Raw genomic sequence first — 22,161 nt, 5'->3', positions numbered from 1 at the left:
TATTAAATCACGAAATTTTGACGCACCGAACTAAAATAAAAGCCATCATTCTCAATATATATAACTTATTATTATAAATTATCAACTCTATAATTCCGACCGTCCATCTTATAGTAAAAATGTCTTCCATAAAAAATATAAGAACAAAAATTAGAGAGCTTCAGGGATTAATTAAACAGGCGGCTCCTTGAATTCTCCGGCTATATCTACGGCGGCTGTGCATCGGTGGCAGCGGACGGTCGGAGCCGCTTGGTTGGCCGCTCTGCTTGTATGGTAGATCCAGGATTTTCGGAGCGAGTGTCGCAGCTTGCACAAGAAGCCGCGTCGAGCACGCCGATTGGGCTGGCTGGAGCCAACGGCGCCGATCCGGTACTCGGCCGTTTATGGCCGGAAGAGGGACACATGTCAAGCAGGTACTCCTCCATGAGTTGGCGACAGCTTCTCACCCTTTCCTGTCTCCAATAAATAAAATATTACCACGAAAGGTTTCTATGTTTCTCAACTCTTCGATTCTGACTTAAAACAAAATTTTAATTATTCACAGAACAGCCCTGAAAAAAACATAAATTGCAAAAACACCCGCGGCAAATGCTATACTTGGCTCACTCTCTCGTGGAAAATGGCCGCCACGTGGCGATCTCCATCCTCCGCAAAATCAACGCTTGCACCGGCGGCGCAGAGCACAGCCGCGGCGGCAACCGTCGAAGGCGAAAAACCCAAGAAGTCAATCACTGAGAGAGCATCAAAAACCAAAATTAAACGCCAAAAATCCTTTAATAAAAATATGGGTTTTTTTAATCGGGTAGTGAATCAGTAAAAATACCACGAATGGTGCTGAGAACTAAATTGGAGGAGGCTGCGAGGAGAGAGGAGGAAGAGGGGAGATTGGAGACGAAATGGGGGAGGAAATCGAAGGGGGTGACGGATCGGAGCCTCCAATTAAGAATACCCATGACCCGGAGCTCCATCCGCTGGATCGTTTTGGGCTCGAAGACGAACTTGGGCTCGAAGATCTGGAGGTCCAGGATGAACGGGACGTTCGGCTCCTCCATTTTCGCGGCTAAAGACAAACAGGCGACGGACAGCAGCTGAAACGGCCACGACCCGCTGTGTCGCTGCAACAAAAAATAAAATGTATTAAAAAGTAAGGGGTCAGACACGTCAGCATTGAATTTTGCCCGGAAAATGCGAGGTTTTTTTTTTTTTTTTTTTTTTTCCTTTCCTGGGGAAAGTGTGTTACCGGCAGGGAGTGGGAGGAGAGAAAGCGGTCGAAGTAGTTGACGGAGAGGAAGGCGGTGAGGGGGGAGAAGCGGTGGTGGGTGTGGACTTTTAAGATCCAGTTGATAGAGTCCTGGCGGGCGGTGAGGTCGATCGTACGGTCGCGGAACATGGAGATGTAGGAAGGGGAGGGCATGTGGTTGGGCTCGGAGTCGATCAGATGGGTGAGACTGGAGGTGGTGGTGGTTTCATCAGGCGGAGGAGGAGGAGGAGGAGGAAGAGGAAGACATTGGTGGTGAGAGGTGGTGGTGGTGGTGGGTTTGGTGGTCATTGCTGAAATGGCATTGTGTGTGTTCTACAGGGTTTTGGGTCCGGTGGCTGTGTCACTGTGGGGGAGTGGAGTGTGGGTTGCTTGCTTTCTTGCCCTTTTTTGTTTTTGTGTGTTTGTTTGATTGTTTGTGTGTTGGATGAAGAGAAAAAGGGATTCTAGCTTCTTAATTTAACCTTTAATATAATAAAAAAATTTCTTGTTTGACACAAAAAAATAAAAAACAAAAACAAACGAACGAACTTGATATTTTGCGTTGCTCGTGGACCATTGAGTGGATTCCATGATCTTGATAGGACTACTGAGATGCACTTTCTTCTAATGATGTTTTGTGAACAACAATGATAGTGACACTAAGTATGGTCATTAAATGATGTATAAGTGTATGAGTCAACTTTCTACGTAGTGGTCTTTTATTACAGTGATTGAAAAGAGTTAAACTTTGTGTGACGGCTTGCGTTTGAACTTCGTCAGTGGCCACTGGCGAAGCCATAGAGGGGCAACGAGGGGCGGCCGCCCCTCCGCTCATTTGAAATCCTTCTTACAACTCAGGTTTCCGCCTCTCCTCTGGTCTTGCTGATCTGGTGCTCAGCTACTATGCTGGTTTTCTGCAGCGGGGCTTCGGCGCTGCTGCATTCAAATTTTTTTTTTTTTCAAAAAATCCAAGCCAAACAACATCCTTTTGGCCGGGAAAAAACGAAAAATTTAAATGAAAATGGGGTAAATGACGTCGTTTCGTTTCAAAAAGAATAAATTAAAAAACTAAATAGCAGAGGATAACTCGTCCCTAGTGTACACACAACTCCACGTAATGAGATATTGAATGGGGGATGGGCTGCCATGGGAGGACCAACTTCTGTAGATTTTTAGATGAGATTCTATTTTGTAGTTTAAACAATTAAAATTCCATTTTAATTGTAGAATTTCTAACAAAAAAAAAATATAAAATGAGATGGTCAAGAAAGATAAAGCATCTGGGTAAGGAAGTGAGGTTGTGAATGGTAGTTTAATTAAAGGCTTTTTCTCTGGCTTCTAAGTTCTTCCTAATTCGGGTAGTGGAGACGATGAGGGAGAGAGAGGCATACAAATAATTAATATATTTTTAAAGTTCTTGTGTGCCCAAAACTACAATGTTAATAGTAAGAAGCAAGGACTACAAGTGTCAAGTGAGTTGTTAGGACTTGCTTTTGAGCGAGTCAATCTCCTTAACATTCTTTTTCATAAGTTTTTCTGTTTTAACTCTAAATTCTATTATACTTGAACTCACACGTTTGAGTTGACGAATATCATAAGATTATGGCAAGAAAGGAGACCAAATACGAAGTAAGTTCAAATGTCCACGTAGGATTCCACTTAGTCCAACAAGGGTACTTCTCACTCGAAAAATCAAAGCGCAAAGCTCCAAGACTCACAAACTTCTGCCCCTCCACTCAACAATTCTTAGCTTCGCCACTATCAGTGGTTAATCTAACAAAAATCTATCATTTGACAAGAGAAGAAAAGAAAAGAAAAGGAAAAAAAAAAAAAAAAAAAAAACCTCTCTACATAGTAAATCAAGTTCATACTTATTTCAATTTGAGTCAACTATGCACTTTCACGTTTTTACAATCATAATGCTAATAAGAATATCTCAAAAGTAAAACTCTTTATGGACTTTTTGCCAATATATGTTTTTGATATAATGTTTTATATTATTGACATTAAAATTAACGTTAAATTATAAAATGACAAAAAAATTATAAAAAATCTCACTTTAAAAGAATCTCGTTGATATTTCTCGTTTCTTTTTAGGAAATTAAATTGATGGGATTAATTTGGTGTCCCTTTGTCGTACTACTCTTTGAAAGATACTACAATCATAAGCACATACGTCATTGGTGCATCATGTCTTCACTTTGAATTTTTAGTATTTTTTTTGGATAAAGTACAAAAAAACTACTTCAACTATTGGTGTCATGACACTTTCATACCTCATCTTTTAAAATTGACAATGTCATACCTCATCTTACGAATTTGTGCCAATGTTATACCTTCCGTTAGCCTACTGTTAATTTGTCAGTTAAATGCGGACGTGGCTTGATTCAGACCCCATTTTCTATTAAAAAATATAAAAAAAATCATTTAATATTTTTAAATATTAAAATAATAAAGAAAAGTTAAAACAAAAAAAATCAAAACCTTTTGTCTCATCCACCCCCCTCCCCCTTTCTCTCTCTCCCCATCTTCTTCTTCCCTGCGTGATTAAACCAAAAAAAAAAAAAAATTTGAAAACCCATCAACTCCCAACCCCCCAAAGAAGAAGAAGAAGAAGAAGAAGAAAAAAAAAAAAAAAAAAAAAAAAAAAAAAATAACCCAACCCAGTTCGTCCTTCCCGCCCCCCCCCCCCCCAAACAAAAAAACACAAACCTAGTTTGTCCCCTCCCAAAACAAATCCAACCCCCTGCCAACCCAGAAAGAAAAATAAGGAGGAGGAAGAAGAAGAAGAAGAAAAAAAAAAAAAAAACCCAAATCCCGTTCGTCGATTTCGCGAAGGGTGGGTGCGAAGGGTTGATGCGAGGGGAAGACGAATTGGGATTTTTTTTTTTTTTTTTTTCCTAGGTTGCAGGTAAGGGCTCAAGTGGGGGAGAAGGGGGGGGTGGGGGGGGGGATGGGGGAGAAGAAAGAAGGACGAGGGGGGGAGGGTGGGAAGGGATGAAGTTTTTTTTTTTTTTTTTTCTTTCTCTTTTTTGTTTTCTAGGTTGCAAGCTTGCAGCAGGGGATGGGGGAGAAGAAAGAAGGACGCGAGGGGGGGGTGGGAAGGGATGAGTTTTTTTTTTTTTTTCTTTTTTTTCTTTTTCTTCTTTTGTTTTCTGGGTTGTAGGCTGGCAGGGGAGGGAAATGGTTGTTTTTTTTTTTTTTTTTTAATTTTTAACTTTTCTTCATTATTTTAATATTTAAAAAATATTAAATGATTTTTTGTTTAGTTTTTAATAGTATTTTATTAATTTTTTTAATAGAAAGTGGGCCTTAAATCAAGCCACGTCAGCATTTAACTGAGAAATTCACGCCAAGCTAACGGAAGGTATAACATTGGGACAAATTTGTAAGATAAGGTATGACATTGTCAATTTTAAAAGATGAGGTATGAAAGTGTCGTGACACCAATAGTTGAGGTAGTTTTTTGTATTTTACCCTTCTTTTTTTTTTTCTTCAATGAGTTCATCAATATATATTTAGCAAGAAAAATGGTTACAAATAATTAAAAATGTGTTGTAATTAAATTATAGCACATACGTGATTGTATAATTCCTAGTAGATTGTATTTATGGTTCTTATATAATTTAGAAGAACTTAGGCTTTTTTACTTACAAGAAAAGTAAGTCTACTAGATTTACTATAAATAAAGGGATAATGTAGGAAGAAAAGGACAAAAATTTTCTATAGCTCTTTTCTCTCACTTTATCTTTCAGTTAAATTTAGATCACAACAAAATGTAAGTTTTTATAAGGTTCCATGAAATTTAAGAAAGTATGTCATAGACTTCGACATTTTTTTTATTCAAACAAATATTCTAGTTAATATATTCTAAAGTAGCGAGATTGGAATTTAACTATTAACGAGAGCACATTTTTGTAGTCAACTTAACTTAAATCACGCGTTTGCTTCATAGGATTATACATTAGCAAAACATTTTCAGTGCTTATTTAAGCTATCAAGGGTTTCAAGAAGTGTTGTTTATAATCCAATATTGATTTATAGTTTCAATATAAGGGATGATATGCCTCTGAGAATAGTAGTATTGAACAAGAACAATTCATTAAAACTATTCCTTGATGTAGTTGTCTTTAATAATTTGACCTACAACATCAACGAAGACGATATATATTTTTGATGAGTTCGAAACTTAAATTAATGAGATACTACCACCTCGTGATGTCTGTCAAGCGAAGAGAGAGAGAAAGAGAGATATACAATAGCCCAATAAGCCCCACTTAGTCCAAATCATGCCAATACTAACCAGACCATAAGATCTCAGAAGAATTTTTAAAGTTTTTCAACCCTTGATGGATTCCACATTAAAAGCAGAATGACCTCTGCATTATGAATATGTCACATACATTCTATTATAAAATGAGATTAAGGTTTTTTATTGTTTGTTTTCTACGATCTCCAACTTTAAGTTTGTGTGGGTCTCTCGTTGTATTTTTGGTTGTTGCTCTCATTTTACTTAGTTTTTTATTTTCTCTGTAATTGTTTACCCAGTTCTTTTTTAACCTTGTACTAGTTTTAATTGGGGTAAATCCTAGTTTACTACCTTCAAGTTTTGTGGTTTTCAATATTTGGTACATGAAATTTTTTTCGTCCCAATATCATACCGAAAATGTTAATTTTGGGACAATCTCATACATTCGTTAGTCTGGCTGTTAAATCTCCCGTTAACTGGAGGTGTAACGTCCATGTGAACAATGACTAGGTGCCACGTGTTATTAGAGCAAGCCCAGCGTGGCTTTTTGCTCGGGGGAAGGTGGACGGAACAAGGGCCCGAGGGCCAGGGGATCAGCTCCAGCGTGGGCTAGCCCGACCGAAGGTGGAGGCCCGAGCTCCATGCCCGTGGGGGATTGCTAGCCCGAGAGCCCGAGGGCCATTTGACGTCAGCGCTGACGTTAGCCTGGCGTCAGGCAATATTAAATTTTTTTTTTTGTGTCACGTGCGTGCACCTCACTCGCGCGTGGGGACGCGTTGCCGACACAAAATCAGAAAAAAAAAAAAAAAGTTTGTCAGTTACCGTTGGGAAGCCACGTGGCTTCCCACGGCTCGTTAGATCTCAACGGTTACTTAATTTGGACCGTTCGATCTCAACGGTAAAAAAAAATAAAAAAGTCAGATTTAATATCCACCGTTCGATCTGAGATCAACGGTGGATATTAAAATGCTTTATAAATAAAAAAATAAAAGAAAAAATAGTTTTAAAATTAAGAAAAGTTACCGTTGTGACATGTGGCACAATCTGGAGTGTTGGAATTCGAATTTTTTTATATCCAACGGCAGAGATTAATTAATTGAATAAAAATTTTTAAAAAATTGTAAAAAATTCAAAAAAATTCAAAAAAAAAAAATCTGAAAAATCTGAAAAAAAATTGTAAAAAAAATTGTTTTTACTTTTCTATAAATACCTTCTCATTATCATCTACCTTACACAACAATTTCATATTTTCTCAACTACTTTCAATCACATTCCTTTCTTTGTTTGAATCCATTTTTTTTTCAACAAAATGACCACTGGTGCAAGTACGAATTGGTCGCTTATTGAAGATGTTGCGTTGTGTACTAGCTGGGTTGAAGTTACTCATAGTTCGCTTACGGGTAATGAGATGCAATTGCGAGAGATGTGGAGTCTTATTCATATCAATTTTCTTCAGAAAATTGGTGGGAAAAGAACCAAAGAATCAATGTCCAGTCGTTGGAAATTACTTAGCCAATCGTTTAGTACGTGGAGAGACGCCTTGGCACAAGCTAGTAGTAATATTCGAAGTAGGGAAAATTACTCGGATCAGGTAACAATATATTATTTATTTGATACCCAAATTTACATTATAATTATTTGTTTGTATTATTTATTTGTTACCTACATAATTTATTATTTATTGTTTCTATTATTTATTTGTTACGTACAAAATTTATTATTTATTGTTTGTATTATTTATTGGTTACCGTCATAATTTATTATTTATTGTTTGTATTATTTATTTGTTATTTATTATTTATTATTTGTATTATTTATTTGTTACCTACATAATTTATTATTTATTATTTGTATTATTTATTTGTTACCTACTTGCATTATAATTATGTTGTTTGTATTATTTATTTGTTACTTATTTTCATTATAATTATTTATTTGTATTATTTATTTGTTACTTATTTTTATTGTGTAGGAACTTCAAGCACAAGCTTGGTACGCTGCCAAAACCAAAAGCAAAAATAAATCATTCAACCGGTGGGAATGTTGGAATATTGTCAAAGATTGTCCTAAATTTAGAGTTGTGCCAGTCGGTCCAGAAGTGCACATGAACAACACTCCTCTACACTCTACACCCGATGATGTTCATGAAGATGATGCAGAAGAAGTGCCCGAAACGCCCCTCCCTGAACAAGCGTCGAGTTCGACCCGTTATCCAATTAGGCCTCAAGGTAAGAAGGCTTCAAAGAGAAAAGGGAGTGCTTCCAAGAATGATTATGCAAAGTTCATGGAAGAACTTACTCGCCAAGGTGAATCGACTTTGGCGAGGGAATTGGCGAAAGATGAGGCTGATAAGGCTAGAGAGGAAGCAAAAGCAGCAGCTGTTGAGAGAGAATTTCATGCTAATGAGAGAGAAAGAGAGCTACTTAGGCAAGAAAGGGAATATGTTAGAGAAGAAAGACGGACTCAACAAGATCGTGAGATTATGAACATGTCTTTAGAAGGGAAGTCTCCAAATTCTAAATTTTTTTGGAAGTCAGAGAAAGCGAACGTGGTGCGAAGGAGGCGTGCAAGAGAAACGATAGCAAGCGAAGACCGCAAGAGAAGATCATCCTAGCACCACAAATTGGTTAAGTGATGATGAATAGAGTACTTTTTGTAATCGGAGCCCATAATTTTCCAATCACTTTGGGTTGTAATTTATTATTTATTGTTTGTATTATTTATGTTGTTTCCAATTTATTGAATATTTATTCAAATTAATTTGGTAAGTTATTTATACTAAGAGAATATTTATAAGAGAATATTTATTGAAATGACAAAAACACACCAAATAAAATTACATAAGCATACGGAATAATTAAAAACTCACTAAAAAAAATTACATAAACATACCAAATAATAAAACACACCAAATAAAATCACATAAACATACCAAATTCAAAAAAACACACTAAATGAACTTAATTATCTTCAGCTTGTTTCAATGCCCACTGGTGCTCTATCAAGTCAATTTGTCGGGCATTGTGCATGTCTGGCATTTGAAATGTAGTATATCGTTGAATGAGCATTTCATTGTAACGTCCATCCCTTTGTAATGGCTCATGTTGCACGGGCTCATCGGTGGCGTCATGATCACAATATATACGTGTTCTTGAATTGTTCATCGGGTCTGGCTCATATTCATCAACAGCTTCATAATCGTACTCATCTTCCACAATCATGTTGTGAAGAATGATGCACATCATCATGATGGATCGAAGCGACTCTGCATCAAACAATCTGGTAGCACCCCTGACGATCGCCCAGCGAGCTTGGAGGATACCGAAACAACGCTCCACATCCTTCCTGCAACCCTCTTGACAGCTTGCAAAGTGTTTTTCCTTTGCACTCCGCGGACGTGGCACTGTTTTGACAAATGTTGACCATCGCGGGTAAATGTTGTCAGCTAGGTAGTATGGCCCGTCGTACATACGTCCGTTGACCTCATACGTAACTTTTGGTGCCTTTCCTTGCAGGACATCGTTGAACACTGGGGATTGGGTAAGGACGTTGATGTCATTTTGAGCTCCCGGGACCCCGAAAAAGGCGTGACAAATCCATGTATCAAAAGATGCCACTGCCTCCAGAATGATACTTTTTGCTCATTTTCTGTCCTCATAAGCGCCTTACCATGCACTTGGACAGTTTTTCCACGTCCAGTGCATACAATCAATGCTTCCAATCATCCCAGGAAAGCCACGCATCTCCGCCTTCTTCAACAGCCGCTCAAAGTCCATGTGTGTAGGTTTGCGGAGGTACTCAGCGGTATAGATAGATTCGATTGCTCCGCAAAACCTCATCAGGGACTCAAGAATGGTTGATTTCCCCATCCTCGTTATCTCATCCACTTGGTCTGCAGATGCTCCATATGCAAGCATCCGCAAGGCAGCAGTAATTTTTTGCTCAGGCAGTAGACCCATAGCACCAAAAGCATCTTTCTTTTGCACAAAATAAGAATCATGGTTGCAAACAACAATCATGATTTTGTTGAACAAATGTCGTCCCATTCTAAAACGACGTATAAAGTACGTATCAGGGAATGCACTATTAGGAACAAAATAATCATCCAAGAGTTCCATACCTCGTCGTTGCCTGCTTCTATCAAGGTTTCCGGAACGGCTGGGCCTGCAGATCTGAGCCGCAGCTTGGATGACTCGACGGGAATGTGAGGTTCTGCCCATTCTTACTTCGTCATCTCTCCTTATACGCTCCTCATCCTCTTCCCTCTCATTGTTTGCCCTCTGTTGATTGAACATTGCTTCTGATTGGTTAAACAATTCTTCCTCTTCCTGATCGAATTCCCACATCATCCTTGAGGAAGAAGAAGACATTGTAAGAAAGAAGCAGAATCTATGAATAATGATACAGATTTTTGTGAAGAAGGAAGCAGAAACTATGAATAATGATAGAGATCTTGAGAAAATTGGTGTGATATTTATGAGGATGGATGATGGATTATATAGAAGATTCAGAAAGGATTAGGTTGTACATAATGCCACGTGGCATGCCATCATTCGTTACAAATCTGATGGAAATCTATCCTGAAAGATTGTGAACAGATTATGACACGTGGCATGCCGTCATTCGTTAAAAATCTGATGGAAATCTATCCTCAAAGATTGTGAACAGATTATGACACGTGGCGCAACGTAATTGGTTAATAATCTTATCAGAAATCCATCACCAATAATTGTATTTTCGGATAATGACACGTGGCATAACGAGTACGATTAAAAAATTTATCGGAAATCCATCCCCAATAATTGTCTTTTCGGATTTTATGACAAGTGGCGTAACGACAACGATTAAAAATCTTATCCGAAATTACAAATAAAATTATTTTGTATTATTTAATAATACTTCGGATAATGACACGTGGCGCAATGAGAACGATTAAAAATCTTATCCAATATTACAATTAAAATTATTTTGTATTATTTTATAAATAAATAAAATACTAATATTTTATTGCCTATTGCCAGGGCTATTGAAGTGTAACGGTGGAGATGCAAATGCTATTTCCAGGGCTATTTACTGTTCATTAAGGGCAGTTACTGTTCATTAGGTGGATTGAATAGTGCATTGTTTGGGAGGAGGGCTTTAACGTTGGAGTTGCTCTTAAGGATCCATGTGAAAATTAAAAATTAAAAAAAAAAAAATTCCCGCCCAAATTTTTTTTTTGACGAACGGAGTCTTCATAGACAGCTTACACAGGGCTCTAAATACCAAAAACGCATCTCTTCTCAACTTATTCCCAATCTGAACCTCCAAATCCTCATCTCTCTCCACTTCTCCGTTCGCCAATTCACCTTTTCGGCCCTCCAATGCCGTCTTGTGCATACTAACCTCCCAGTACTTGGCATCCAACATATCCTTATCAGTCGAATCCAGCAAATCGGCAGGGTTCGTGGTCTCCACTGTGGTGGTCTCGAACGCCCCGTCGTGCCCTCGCAGTGACACCTTAGTAGGTGCTGAAGGATTCAAAACTCCATCAATGTCGGACATAATCTTGGTGATAAACCCCTGCACGAACATTGTCATCGAGCCATCTGCATCGGCTTTCTCAATTGGATCCATCAGCTCAGCCACCACGATGGGGCGAATCGGAACCGTCGACGAGTCAGCCTCCATTCTTCTGAACACGATCACAAGCATCTGGATCAGCGACGCCTTCGCCATCGTCTGATTAACGACATTCTTACTCCCCAAATAGATGTCGTAGCAAGTCCTCACTATCTGCAGCAAGCAATCTCCGTGAATTCGCAGCGATAGCGACGTCACCGCCGATAACAGCGTCTTCAACACCAGCAGCTTCATCTGATCGTCCCCCAATTTGTGGCAATTGCACAGAGACTTGATCAATTTCGTTAGCAACTTCGCTTCCGCGGCGCCGCCGGATGCGTCAGCCTCGCCGCGCAAATATTCATGGGCGATTAGCTTCTGGATGCAATCGACGGCCGGATCGGCGATCTTCAAATTGCCGGAGCCGGCGGTGTTGATCACGGGTCTGAGAATGGACTCGGAGTCGGCGAGCGAGTACTCTTCGGAGCCTCCATCGTGGAGAGGTCCCGGGCCGGAGTTGTCAGAGTCGGAATTTGGGTCGGGTTTAGACTTGCTGAGCCGCTCGAGCACGGCTTTGCATTCGCTAGCGAGCTTGGCGTGCTTCCGCCACGAGGCGTTCTTGATGATCTTATCGAGGGCTGGGGACACCACCTGCCTCAGACTGGAATCGGTTTCCGAAGAAGCCATTCCCGAGCTTGCTGCGAATGTGACTCAGTGAGCCGGATATGGAGAAATGGCTAGCGTCTTGCGGCGGTGGACTGCGGTGCCGGGAGGGAACGGTTCGTGACTCGGTGAACGGGTTGACTCAGTGGCGTAGAGAGCTTCAGAGAGGAAGTGCGGAGCTGTGAGAGAGAGGGAGCAGGAGTTGAGATTTGGATCACGTTTAGTCATGGAAGGGGGAGGTCAATGGTGGGATTTTAAATCACGGAAATGGCCTTGAGCAGCTGGGAAACAACCGCCGTGAAGGCTCGTCGAAATCGATGGGTGTTCTTGGTATTTCGGTACATTTAGGAATTAAGGTGCCGTTTGGTATGTGGGATGAGACGGAATACAGTGGGACGAGGCATTCCGTCCCACGTTTGGTGCGCCAAAACTAGTGGAACGCGTTGTCCTGCAGAACCAAATTTGGTTACTTTTTGGTTCCACCTTATCCCGCTGGAACGACTCGTTCCACGCTTGTGGAACACAAAATTATAATTTGTTTGGACAACAATACCCCTCATTTTTTTCATTAATTCCACTATCTACCCTCCTCTCTCATGTAGCCTCCTCCTCCACCACAAACCCAACTGCATCTTCCTCACCTTAACGCTCCCTTCGCCGCCCATTGGTCTTCCCACTCCGGCCACCTTGTCACTACAGTTTTTGCCTCCCAAACCTTGCTTCTCCTATCTCCCAAATCCTGCTTCTCCTATCTCCCAAACCCTGCTTCATCTTTCTCACTCTTAGATGGGTACTCTCGAGTTCAATTTGAGCAACGAGTTTTTGATGAGTCGATTGCTGCCAGTGACCGACAACGACAATGTACTTGACGACGACTTTGGCTTTGAACCCAGATTTATCAACTCTGAATTGCAGTTGGGTTTTTAGTATATATGGTTTTTTTTTTTCTTTTGGGGAATGAGTAAAAAATCTTGCAACCTAGAAAACAAAATCTCAACCTGTAGGACAAAAAGATCTTTGCTTATTTGCTGTTGGGTTTGAAAACCTTAGTGAGATAGAGATTTTGGGAAATTTTTGTTTTGATGGGGGTTTGCTAGAGCAACAAAATCAAGATTGAAATATTTAAGTTTTAAGTTTTAATGGGGAAGAAGATGGGGGTAGGGAAGAAGAAGATGAACTGTTCATCATCTTCTTCTTCTTTTTTATTTTTTAAGTTTTAATTATATAAAAATAAAATTTATTTTTTATTATTAAATATTTTAAATCTACATGGAAATATTTAATTAGAATAGTGGGAAACTGCCCTGTTCAGTTCCATGCATAAACAGTGTATCAAACAACAGGCGGAATATGGATAAGTTAGTCACTTAATTTTTTGGTTCCGTGCTGTCATGCGTTTACCAAACACAGAACAGAACAATTGTTCCATTTCGTACCAAATATAAGGTTTCGTTTCGTTCCATCCCGTCCCATCTCGTTCTATCTGTGTCCCAAACGGTACCTAAGTACTCCGTTCATCAATGCTCGTCTGGGAACAACTGCCGTGAATTTTGAAATTTTGCTTTTTCACTTTTAACTATTCCCATTTTAAATTTTGAATTTTGAAAATTTAGTGTTTTTTTTTTTTTTTTTTTTTTTAAATTTTCATATGGACACCTTAGTGACACGTGGTGTCTAATCATTATCCATATGGGCGCCGCATCATCAGTTAATGAGAGACTTAATAGCTAGACTAACCGATGTATAAGACTGTTCCAAAATTAACACTTTAGTTATAACTCTGGGACGAAAAAAATTTCATGTACTAAATGTTGAAAATCATGAAGCTTAATGGTAGTAAAATGAGATTTACCCTTTTAATTGTGATGAAAGTTGTCTTTGTGATTAAAAAAATAAAAACAAGGGTAATACTATTCACACTTATTTATATTTCTCATACATTTTTTTTTTAATTTTCAGATGCTAGATTGAATAAATTGAAGAAGATCAATGACAAAAAATTAACAAAAGTATATAAGAAGTAAAAATAGATGCGTGAAAACCACCATTCCATAAGAATTCATGATGGTAAAAACAAGAGTTTCAATTCATTAGTAAACTAAAACGTTTTAGATTTGAAACTTCTATAATTGCAAAATTATTTCAAGAACTTATATTGAATGAGAGAGCAGATTGAGAATTTTCCTCGTCAATTAAACAATAAAATGAAAACTTTGTGACACACACAGATATATATATATATATATCTTTGGAAAATGTTATTAGCATTTCAAAAATCTCATTCTACACTTCTCACAAGTGTATTTTTCTTTTCAAATATAGAAAATTTGAAGTGTAGAATGAGATTTTTGGAGTGTCAATAACAATTATCTATATCTTTTGATTGGAGTAAGTACTTAGCTGACTCTTCGACTCTTAGCCCTTCTTTTCTTCACCCGTAGCTTTAGATTACGAGACAATTCATGTGTTTAGAATAAGATCAATCTCTGTACCATTATCTTTTTAAGGAAGAAAGGAAGCATCAGGGCCACACTATGGGTGGTGAAATGAGAAACGTGTAATGGAAGAATGTGGGCAGTAAAACCGAACTTGTCAAGAAAAGAACGAAAAGTTGGGGCAAAAATGAGACAATAAGTACGCTATCATTTGTCGTTCACGAACAAGTGGTTGATGTGAGTGGCTAATTTAATGTGAAATTTACGTGCATCAATAGATGACTCTTATTTATGTGCTTTACTATCCGTTGATTATTGATAGTCACTCGTCCAATAATTGTATATGGTATCATGACGAGTCGCTAATGTAATGTTAAAATTGTGCAAATTAATAGGCAACAACTGTACTTATGTGTCTTATAAAATATTAATGACTCACCGTCATTCACGTACATAAAAATGGTTGATACAAGTTTTCCCCTTCAAAACGAGAAATTTTTGGGTGTTCCGGGTACACCAAAAAAATTTGGTGTACCCTCACTCATAATGGTGGACCCTACCCTCACTTTTTTTTCAATAAAATAATAAAATCAAATTTTAATGAGTGTGGGTACACCAAATTTTTTTGGTGTACCCGGAACACCTAAAAATTTTCCCTTCAAAACAATGTGCATTCCAACGTTCTCTATATGACAAATATTTAAAATGGCAGCTTCTGTTATTTGTCACCCAAGTACACATGAGCTTAATGTAACATCAAAATGATGGTCCACTTCTTTGACTTACAAACTTGGCCATACGTGTCATGATTCTCTTGACACATAATTGATTGAACAATGCAACAAAAGTAAGTAGACACATTATCTCTGTGGTATCAAAATACTTGTCCAATACTAAAATTTCTTTGCTTTTTTCATTTGCCTTGTAACCAAGACTAAGTATATACTCTTTTTTGGAAAAATTAAAAAGTGCAACAAGGCTGTAATTTCTCTTTTGTATTGATTTCTTTTTTATCTAATGAAACTTCATTCATCTGAAAAATGCTAAGTGGTTTGTTTATGTAAAGATTGTGCATGATTTACTCCCTTCTTGCTCGTCATACTTGTTTTTTTTTTTTAACAAACAATCGATACTAAGGGAGTGGAGGAATAGTTAAACCGGGCTACAGAGAAAAAGAAGAGTGTAGAAATCACTCTAGGATAAAATGTAAGCAAAATGTGCACTTTAAAAGGTATGAAAAGTGAAACACAAGGGTTGCAAATTTGGAGTGAAGTGACAGAAGAAAGGCAACACAAGGGATTGAGATTCTATTTGAATCTCACACTCCGGAATCTACGGATCAAGCAATCTAGAGCTTTAGAGAGAGAGACGGAGATCTGGGCGTTGGAGAGAGAAATTATGTGTGAGGTGGGCCAGTGAGATGAGCTAATGAGAACTAAAAGATTTAAATTGAACAGTCCCAATTGCTCAGTTTGTAGGTTCCCAAGTGTGAGATCCAAAGAGGATCATAATCCGACCACAAGAAACATGGAACTGGCACCAAAAGCCTCGTGCTTCACCCCCAGAATCAGGAACGTGATATTTTTTTTAATACTTTATCAAAATGGAGAGGTGAATTCAAACTTATAACCTCTTTCAACTTTGAAACGAGAATTGCATCTTATTTTTAGAATGAGAACTATATGTAATTTTTGTTGGTTTTTCCTTTAAGATATCAAAGTCCACAACTACTTTAGGGATTGGATGCTTGTTCTCAATTGGTTACTTGGATTATACATGAAATGAGGACTCTAAGGTGACGGTTTCCCAATCCAATCATGTAATACCATGTGAAAAGTTAAAACGCGTGGTGACAAAATAAATTCAAGCCACCGCCACCTTGCATCCCCATTTCATACAAGTCGCTCCTTTTCGTTGCTGATAGAGCTACTTCTCTAAAACAGAACAACACATTCACACCAGAACAAGGCAAAGGTATCAGATTAACAGATCTCTAATGCGATACAGAATAAATGCAACACAGAAAAGAGCTAACAGTTCCAAAATATAAATTAAGCAGCTCTCTTCATAAAATTATCAAATTCTTAAAATATCAGTAATTAGATGTTTTAGATGCTTAGCTTTCAGCTATAAGAGCATGTTCACAAGCTTAGTGTGTGTTCAACTACCGAATGGTATCGCATTCCAAAACGCTCCTGTACGTATCAATTTCTTCCTTGGTCACAACGCGACGACAAAACAAAAGATGATCTTCCTTTCTAGTTTCCGCTGTTAGGGCTTTTCGTCAATCAAAAATATTGGATGGAGCGAACGATGCTCAGCATCAAACTGAAGGGAAATGCCTGTTGAGATTGTAGGGCAGTGAGTAGAACTCTTCACTCCTGGTATCTGTGTTGAAATTCTGGAACTTTTCCCACCAGTGCCTGCCACTGTCTCTCCGAGTTGCACTGTGTCCACGACTGACAGTTAAGTCCAAGAGGAAAGCAACAATGATGCCGACGGTTGCTGGGGACGAGAAAATTACTTGAACTATATTGTTGAACTGCAGGTTGGAATAAGCAACATTCATGTGTTATCACAAAGTTCTCTGTAAGGCAACATTGAATCTGTGGAGAGAAGTTGCAATTAAAACTTACTCACCCAAATGGAACGAGTGTGAACAGGACCGCGATCGGAAATTAGGAGGTATTCAGGGAAGAATTCCGTCACCGAAAGACCCATGAAGAGAGAAAAGCCTACAATGAACTTTGTCCGAAAGCTGTTTAGGTTGCAGAACTGGAGGAAACCAAGACCAGCAGAAGCTGCAGAGCACAATATATATCACCATCGACATTTCAAAAAATTTAATGAAATTGTGAACTGTGAAGGAGCATAGACATTAAACTGAGATATATTAACTACCAAGTGATCAGTCCACAAACTCAAAACGAAACATCAACAACGCATAGTCATAATTATGAATTAGGATTGAAATGCATACCAACATAGGCGAAGAGGACGCAATACAAAGCTGCGAAAATTGGTAGTGGGATGGAAGCAAGAAAAGCCCCGAATTTTCCTGCGTGTAACATAATTGATGACACCATCAGACTAGATTATGCAAAGAAAGTTATGAACATATAAAGCTCCGGCTGGCACCATAGTTTATGTTGTCAATGAGCAAATAAGTCATTTAGATAAACATTCAAATTTTAGATTGTAAAACAGAGTACTGTACCTAATACAGAGAAGAAGAGCATAAAGGCTGCTGATACCTGGATTACTCTCCGACTTCCAATACGCGTCATTCCCAGAAGGCCGGCATTTTCACTAGAAAAATAGGGTAGGATCATTAGATCACAGTTGCTCTCTTTTCTTTCAGTTAACAATTATAGTGACTTCTTTAGATGAATATTCTGAAAGGGCAGAGTTCTACAAGCCTACAGCTGAGGCACCGTCAATGCCTAAAACTAAGCAACCGTGGGGCACTTGTAATATGGATTAAGAACTGGGATTCATATTATTGTTCTTCAGAATTATATGCACACAAACTGTAAAATGGAGTCGGATAAGGATAGGTCCTTACTCCAGAATTCTGCAACAAAAGATATCATAAGTACATAAATTAAATATTTACACTGAAGCAGAGGAGCCAGATACTGAGCCAAATATGCCATCCAGAAAAGTGCTTACGCCCTGAAAATTTTACAAGACGAATTATTCATTACCAACAATTCTAAAAATGTGATTAACATACAATTCAATTGGACCAATTCCTACCAGCCAGCCGACACCTCTGCTGAGAACAGAAGGCGGTATGGGGGTGGCACTCCCATATCTTGATGCTGCAATAAATGTACCTGTAGACTGCCCCAAATGAATGGGAAGAAAAGATATGTCAGCGCAAATGAAAGCAATGTTTATTCATTTTCTGCACTTCACTGAGAAACATATTTCAAGTCAAAAGATAACATCATCTTAAGATGTGAACGGCATATTTATTCTTCGCTTACAATGTCGAGAAAGCCATCTATGAAGGCATATTAATACAAGTTTCCTCCAGAAATCTTAATACAGATGTCTGGTCGACTTTACGTATATAGGCAAAATAAACATCTTCCTTCGTAATTTCAGCCTTGAACTTCATATGTCTTACCTCAATAATGGCAACCAAAGCCGCAGCCATCATTGCAAAAGTATCTCCAGCATTAAAATCAGGATGCCCCCATTGAAATGGATAGGGAATCCTTATCCTGCATATGGTGAAAGAGAAAACGTTATTGAATGTCATACAGTTATTAATAAAATCAGGAAGTACGTTACAATGATACCAGTGTCTTGCATGCAGGACTAAACTTCGGGAGCATGAAACCAAGAGATAAGAGTGGATGTAATTGTTTATCGAGCCTCAGCAAGTGCACTATGATAATTAGGCTCAAGTTTGATCTCACGGTTACTCAAAACAGGAAGTTTTCTTCAGAACATGGAAAACACCCACAACATAATTGCGGAAACGCTGTATCACTAGAACAGCTTTCTCTAACAGAAAAAGGAAAATAAGATCCTGTGGTTACTCAAAACAGGAACTGTTCTTCAGAAATCTCACAAAGCACGAACACACACATCATCATTGCAGAGTGCTTAACTAGAACATGTTTGATTGTTTCAAGTAACCCACCTCCAACAACTTCACAATTTAACTGTATCCTCTATTTTGGGGTCATATAATTACACATCTCGATTATCATTGCAAACAAGTATTTGCCGCTGAAGTAAACTGTTATCGACAACTATCTTACATAACAATCGCATGGGGAAACAAATCCATTACCATTAGCCATGATTGTTGGGCACTAACATAAAAAATAAAATAGGACACATGAATGATCGATTGAAAATGTCAGTACAAGTGCTTCTTGCATGAAATGCATATGCTAGAAGTTGAAGCTTACCAAGGAGAAGCACTAATCAGCCCAGAACGATCAGTACGGCAACTAGTTTGAGTTGTATAAGGTCTTCTCTTATACGCACCAGCTGCAGTCAAAACTTCTGCATATATCCATACAATTGCAACTGAAAACAGTATTGCAAATCGACCAAATATAGGCAGTTTTAACTTCATCGGGTACTGCAGTAACAATGGTTAAATATCAGAATAGAAAAGTAGTAAGATATGCATGTTTTACATTCTGTACATAATATCACTTGAGATATTGTAAATTAAATTGAAGATGTCTGCATGAAAATGATCATTCACGACGTTGCCCACCTGTGATATGAAAACCACTAGGATCAGTGCTGGTAATCCAATTTCAACACAGTTTGCCAGCTGCAAGCATCAAGCAGAAAGACAAAAACATCAAAACAAAGTAATACCGACATGTAGTTGACAGAGAAGCTTACAGGAGCTCCGAGTTACTTAACTAATACCAAATCCATGTTTTAAGTAGTGCCTAAAAGCTCCAGTGATCAAATACTAATATTTTTCATAGAAATGACATTTGGGATTAACTTCATGAATTGACCACTAAAGGTTCCAGGAGCTTTTCGATTTCTTTCTTATAAACCAATTATTTGAACTGAGCAGTAACACAATGATTGGTTCAGAATGGTTACCTGAGGGAAACCAAATGCAAAGAACCCAAGTCCAGTAAGCGTTACAAGAGGAACTGCAGAGAGAGGGCAAAGATACCTGCATCAAGCCACATCAATAACCAAGTTCTGTTTTGGACAAAGTAACAACTACAAAATCACATCAATAATCAACTTACCTTCCAAAAATTCTCACAAACCCAAGAAAGCCAAAGATCATCTGGATGAAAGATGCAACTGCGATTGCTCCTTGCATTGCTCTCATGGTTTCCTTAAACCTCTAAAGAACATTCACGGATTACAATGAGCATAAGTATGAAAAAACTCGAAACACCGGAAACCATATGCATTACACTCCCTCTATGTCCGAAAGAAATAGTAAATGATAACCATGTTTATGTAAAGCCATCATCAACATCCAAACATGAGTCAAACCGAAAGCTAAAAACTACGAATAGAGGAAAATGGAAAGATTGTGTCACACTAACCCGGTGGGGGTCTACGTAGACATCGAACCTCCTGGACAAGGCAATGGAGACAGCAGGGATGATGAAGGCATATGATGCCCCCATCACCACCGGAAGCCGAGTCCCTAACCAAGTCTGCAATAGTGTGTTGATCCCAGCAACAAAGAGGAAAGTCTCAATCACTTCGGCCTTCTCCACCTACACAAAAACATAGAAATTGCTGTTATAAATAGAAACACTGTTTGAAAATAAATGACCAGGAAACAAAGAGGTAAGAACATTTTTTGAGGGTTTTAAGGAGGTCTTACATCGCCACCACCCATGAGAGGGACAAGTAATGTGGGGATGAACACGGTGGTCCCAAGCATTACAATGAAGTGCTGGAATCCCAAAAGTATGGCTTCAGCTGCATTTAATCAAACAAGTTTGTAGCAGGAAACGACGAAAAAATATGAGGGAAAATGAAAACGGAAAAGAAAATGCGGGGGATCATAGCCAAATAAAAAATACTTTAATGCCGTGATTGGTTTCCCGGAGAATGCAGGAAAACGAGAAAAAGAGGGGGAAACTGAGAAAATTTTTAGAGACTCGAAAACACTGAAACACAAAAAGAGTTTCAGAAAACTCATGGGAGTATCGAGAGAAAAAATACCATGTTAGTACAAAGGAAGTAACTTTCTTACAAACAGGAAATAGCCTCTGGAAAACCAATTCCTTTTCTCACAACCCATTTTTTCTTGGCAACCAAACAAAACTAAAATTACCCAAAAACTCAGAAGATGTAAAATCAACATAACCAACAAAAAAAAACAGAAGATAAAATAATGGGGAGCCTAATAAAAGGATTATAATTTTGCAAAAAAAGAAAAAGAAAACTTTAATGATCTGTTTTATTTTCTGGGAAAAAGCAGAAAAAGCAGAAAAACGAGAAAAGGAGGGGTAAAAGCAGAAGATTTTCAGAGACTTGAGATTGTTCATGCGATTAGCGAGATAAAAGAAATACCATGTTAGTATAAAGGAAGCAACTTTCTCACACATTCAAACTAGTCTCTGGAAAACCATTTTCGTTTCTTACAACCCCTTGTTTCTTGGCAACCAAACAAAACTGTCATTGCCCAAAAACTCAGAAAATGTAAAAATACCATCACAGAAAAAAAAAAAAAAAAAAATAGAAACTTTCTCCTATGATCCATCATCCATGGTAAATATAATATGATGGAAACAGGATAGTGCTCTGCGTGTGTGATGTGTTATAGAGACAGAGAGAGAGTGGGTACGCCATGGGGGAGGGGAGGTGACACAGAAGTCGACGCCGGGAAGCTGGTCCTTGATGGGGTGAGGTTGGAACTCATCTGCCTTTTGGGGTCCTCCTCCGCCGCCAGCCATGGCTGTTGGTAGTGGAGAGGAAGGAAAAAGCTTGAACCTTTGAGGGGGAGGGGTAGCTCAGAAACTCAGAGCCTCTCTCTCTATTGCTCTTGAGTCTGAGCTGTGTGCTGCGAACTGTGTCCGTTTCAGTCCTAAAAGCGGGACAAGTGTGTCGATGTGACTCTTTCATAATCATTAATGACAAAAGGATTAGAGGGAGAAGATAGGTTTGGCGCATGGTACGTTATGACTTTTAATCCAAAATCACAAAACCATTTTTATCACCATCTTGCTTGTCAAATTACTACATTTCTTTCCAGTTTCAATAACACTCAAATGCAAATGACGTTTTACTATAGTGGTGAAAAATATTCAGGTTTATGTATTTTGGTGCAGGTTTGATTTTCACCGACTCTCCTTCCTCTCTAACAATTAACTTCTAACCTACTAACCCATTACTCAACTCAATAAAAAATACTAACACTAATAAAGTCAGATTTTACACAAATTACTTGGTTGCCTATCACTCTAATAAAGTTGAGTTTTGATAATTGAATCTTGTGTATGTGG

General features: G+C 38.4%; 2 protein-coding genes across 3 annotated transcripts; both read right to left on the bottom strand.

The window, feature by feature from the left end:
• On the bottom strand, positions 1 to 1,633 carry LOC137727332 (cyclin-D4-1-like). Of its 2 annotated transcripts, none has more exons than XM_068466198.1 (4): positions 1,241 to 1,633; positions 824 to 1,115; positions 598 to 731; positions 1 to 452 (listed from the first exon to the last, which is right to left on the bottom strand). In XM_068466198.1, exons 1-4 carry the CDS (start codon positions 1,547 to 1,549, stop codon positions 207 to 209), a joined length of 981 nt encoding a protein of 326 aa, XP_068322299.1. In that variant the 5' UTR covers positions 1,550 to 1,633; the 3' UTR covers positions 1 to 206. The 2 variants fall into 2 exon arrangements, with proteins under 2 accessions (XP_068322299.1, XP_068322300.1); XM_068466199.1 differs by having other exon boundaries at positions 607 to 731.
• Positions 1,634 to 16,233: 14,600 nt separating this feature from the next.
• Positions 16,234 to 21,733, bottom strand: LOC137729769 (nucleobase-ascorbate transporter 4-like). The gene is made up of 14 exons (XM_068468791.1): positions 21,504 to 21,733; positions 20,535 to 20,632; positions 20,248 to 20,424; positions 19,939 to 20,039; positions 19,784 to 19,859; positions 19,437 to 19,496; positions 19,120 to 19,295; positions 18,324 to 18,420; positions 17,948 to 18,034; positions 17,805 to 17,863; positions 17,406 to 17,497; positions 17,169 to 17,246; positions 16,829 to 16,989; positions 16,234 to 16,730 (listed from the first exon to the last, which is right to left on the bottom strand). The coding sequence occupies exons 1-14, from the start codon at positions 21,610 to 21,612 to the stop codon at positions 16,512 to 16,514; spliced, it is 1,590 nt and encodes a 529-aa protein (XP_068324892.1). The 5' UTR covers positions 21,613 to 21,733; the 3' UTR covers positions 16,234 to 16,511.
• Positions 21,734 to 22,161: the final 428 nt, after the last annotated feature.

This window comes from Pyrus communis, chromosome 3, assembly GCF_963583255.1.
Source record: "Pyrus communis chromosome 3, drPyrComm1.1, whole genome shotgun sequence".
NCBI classification, from domain to species: Eukaryota; Viridiplantae; Streptophyta; class Magnoliopsida; order Rosales; family Rosaceae; genus Pyrus; species Pyrus communis.
The sequence above is the reverse complement of the archived record's forward strand: the minus strand, read 5'-3'. Positions and strand labels throughout refer to the sequence as shown.

What these genes read in the sequence shown, in the direction of transcription:
- LOC137727332 (XM_068466198.1), bottom strand. Translation starts at nt 1,549, where the DNA reads ATGACCACCAAACCCACCACCACCACCACCTCTCACCACCAATGTCTT. An exon ending in AGTTCTCAGCACCATTCGTG is followed by an intron (nt 732 to 823) that starts GTATTTTTACTG and finishes ATGCTCTCTCAG; the next exon opens with TGATTGACTTCTTGGGTTTT. An exon ending in TCCACGAGAGAGTGAGCCAA is followed by an intron (nt 453 to 597) that starts GTATAGCATTTG and finishes TATTGGAGACAG; the next exon opens with GAAAGGGTGAGAAGCTGTCG.
- LOC137729769 (XM_068468791.1), bottom strand. Translation starts at nt 21,612, where the DNA reads ATGGCTGGCGGCGGAGGAGGACCCCAAAAGGCAGATGAGTTCCAACCT. An exon ending in CTTTGGTTGCCATTATTGAG is followed by an intron (nt 18,035 to 18,323) that starts GTAAGACATATG and finishes CATTTGGGGCAG; the next exon opens with TCTACAGGTACATTTATTGC. An exon ending in GCAGAGGTGTCGGCTGGCTG is followed by an intron (nt 17,864 to 17,947) that starts GTAGGAATTGGT and finishes TAAAATTTTCAG; the next exon opens with GGCGTAAGCACTTTTCTGGA.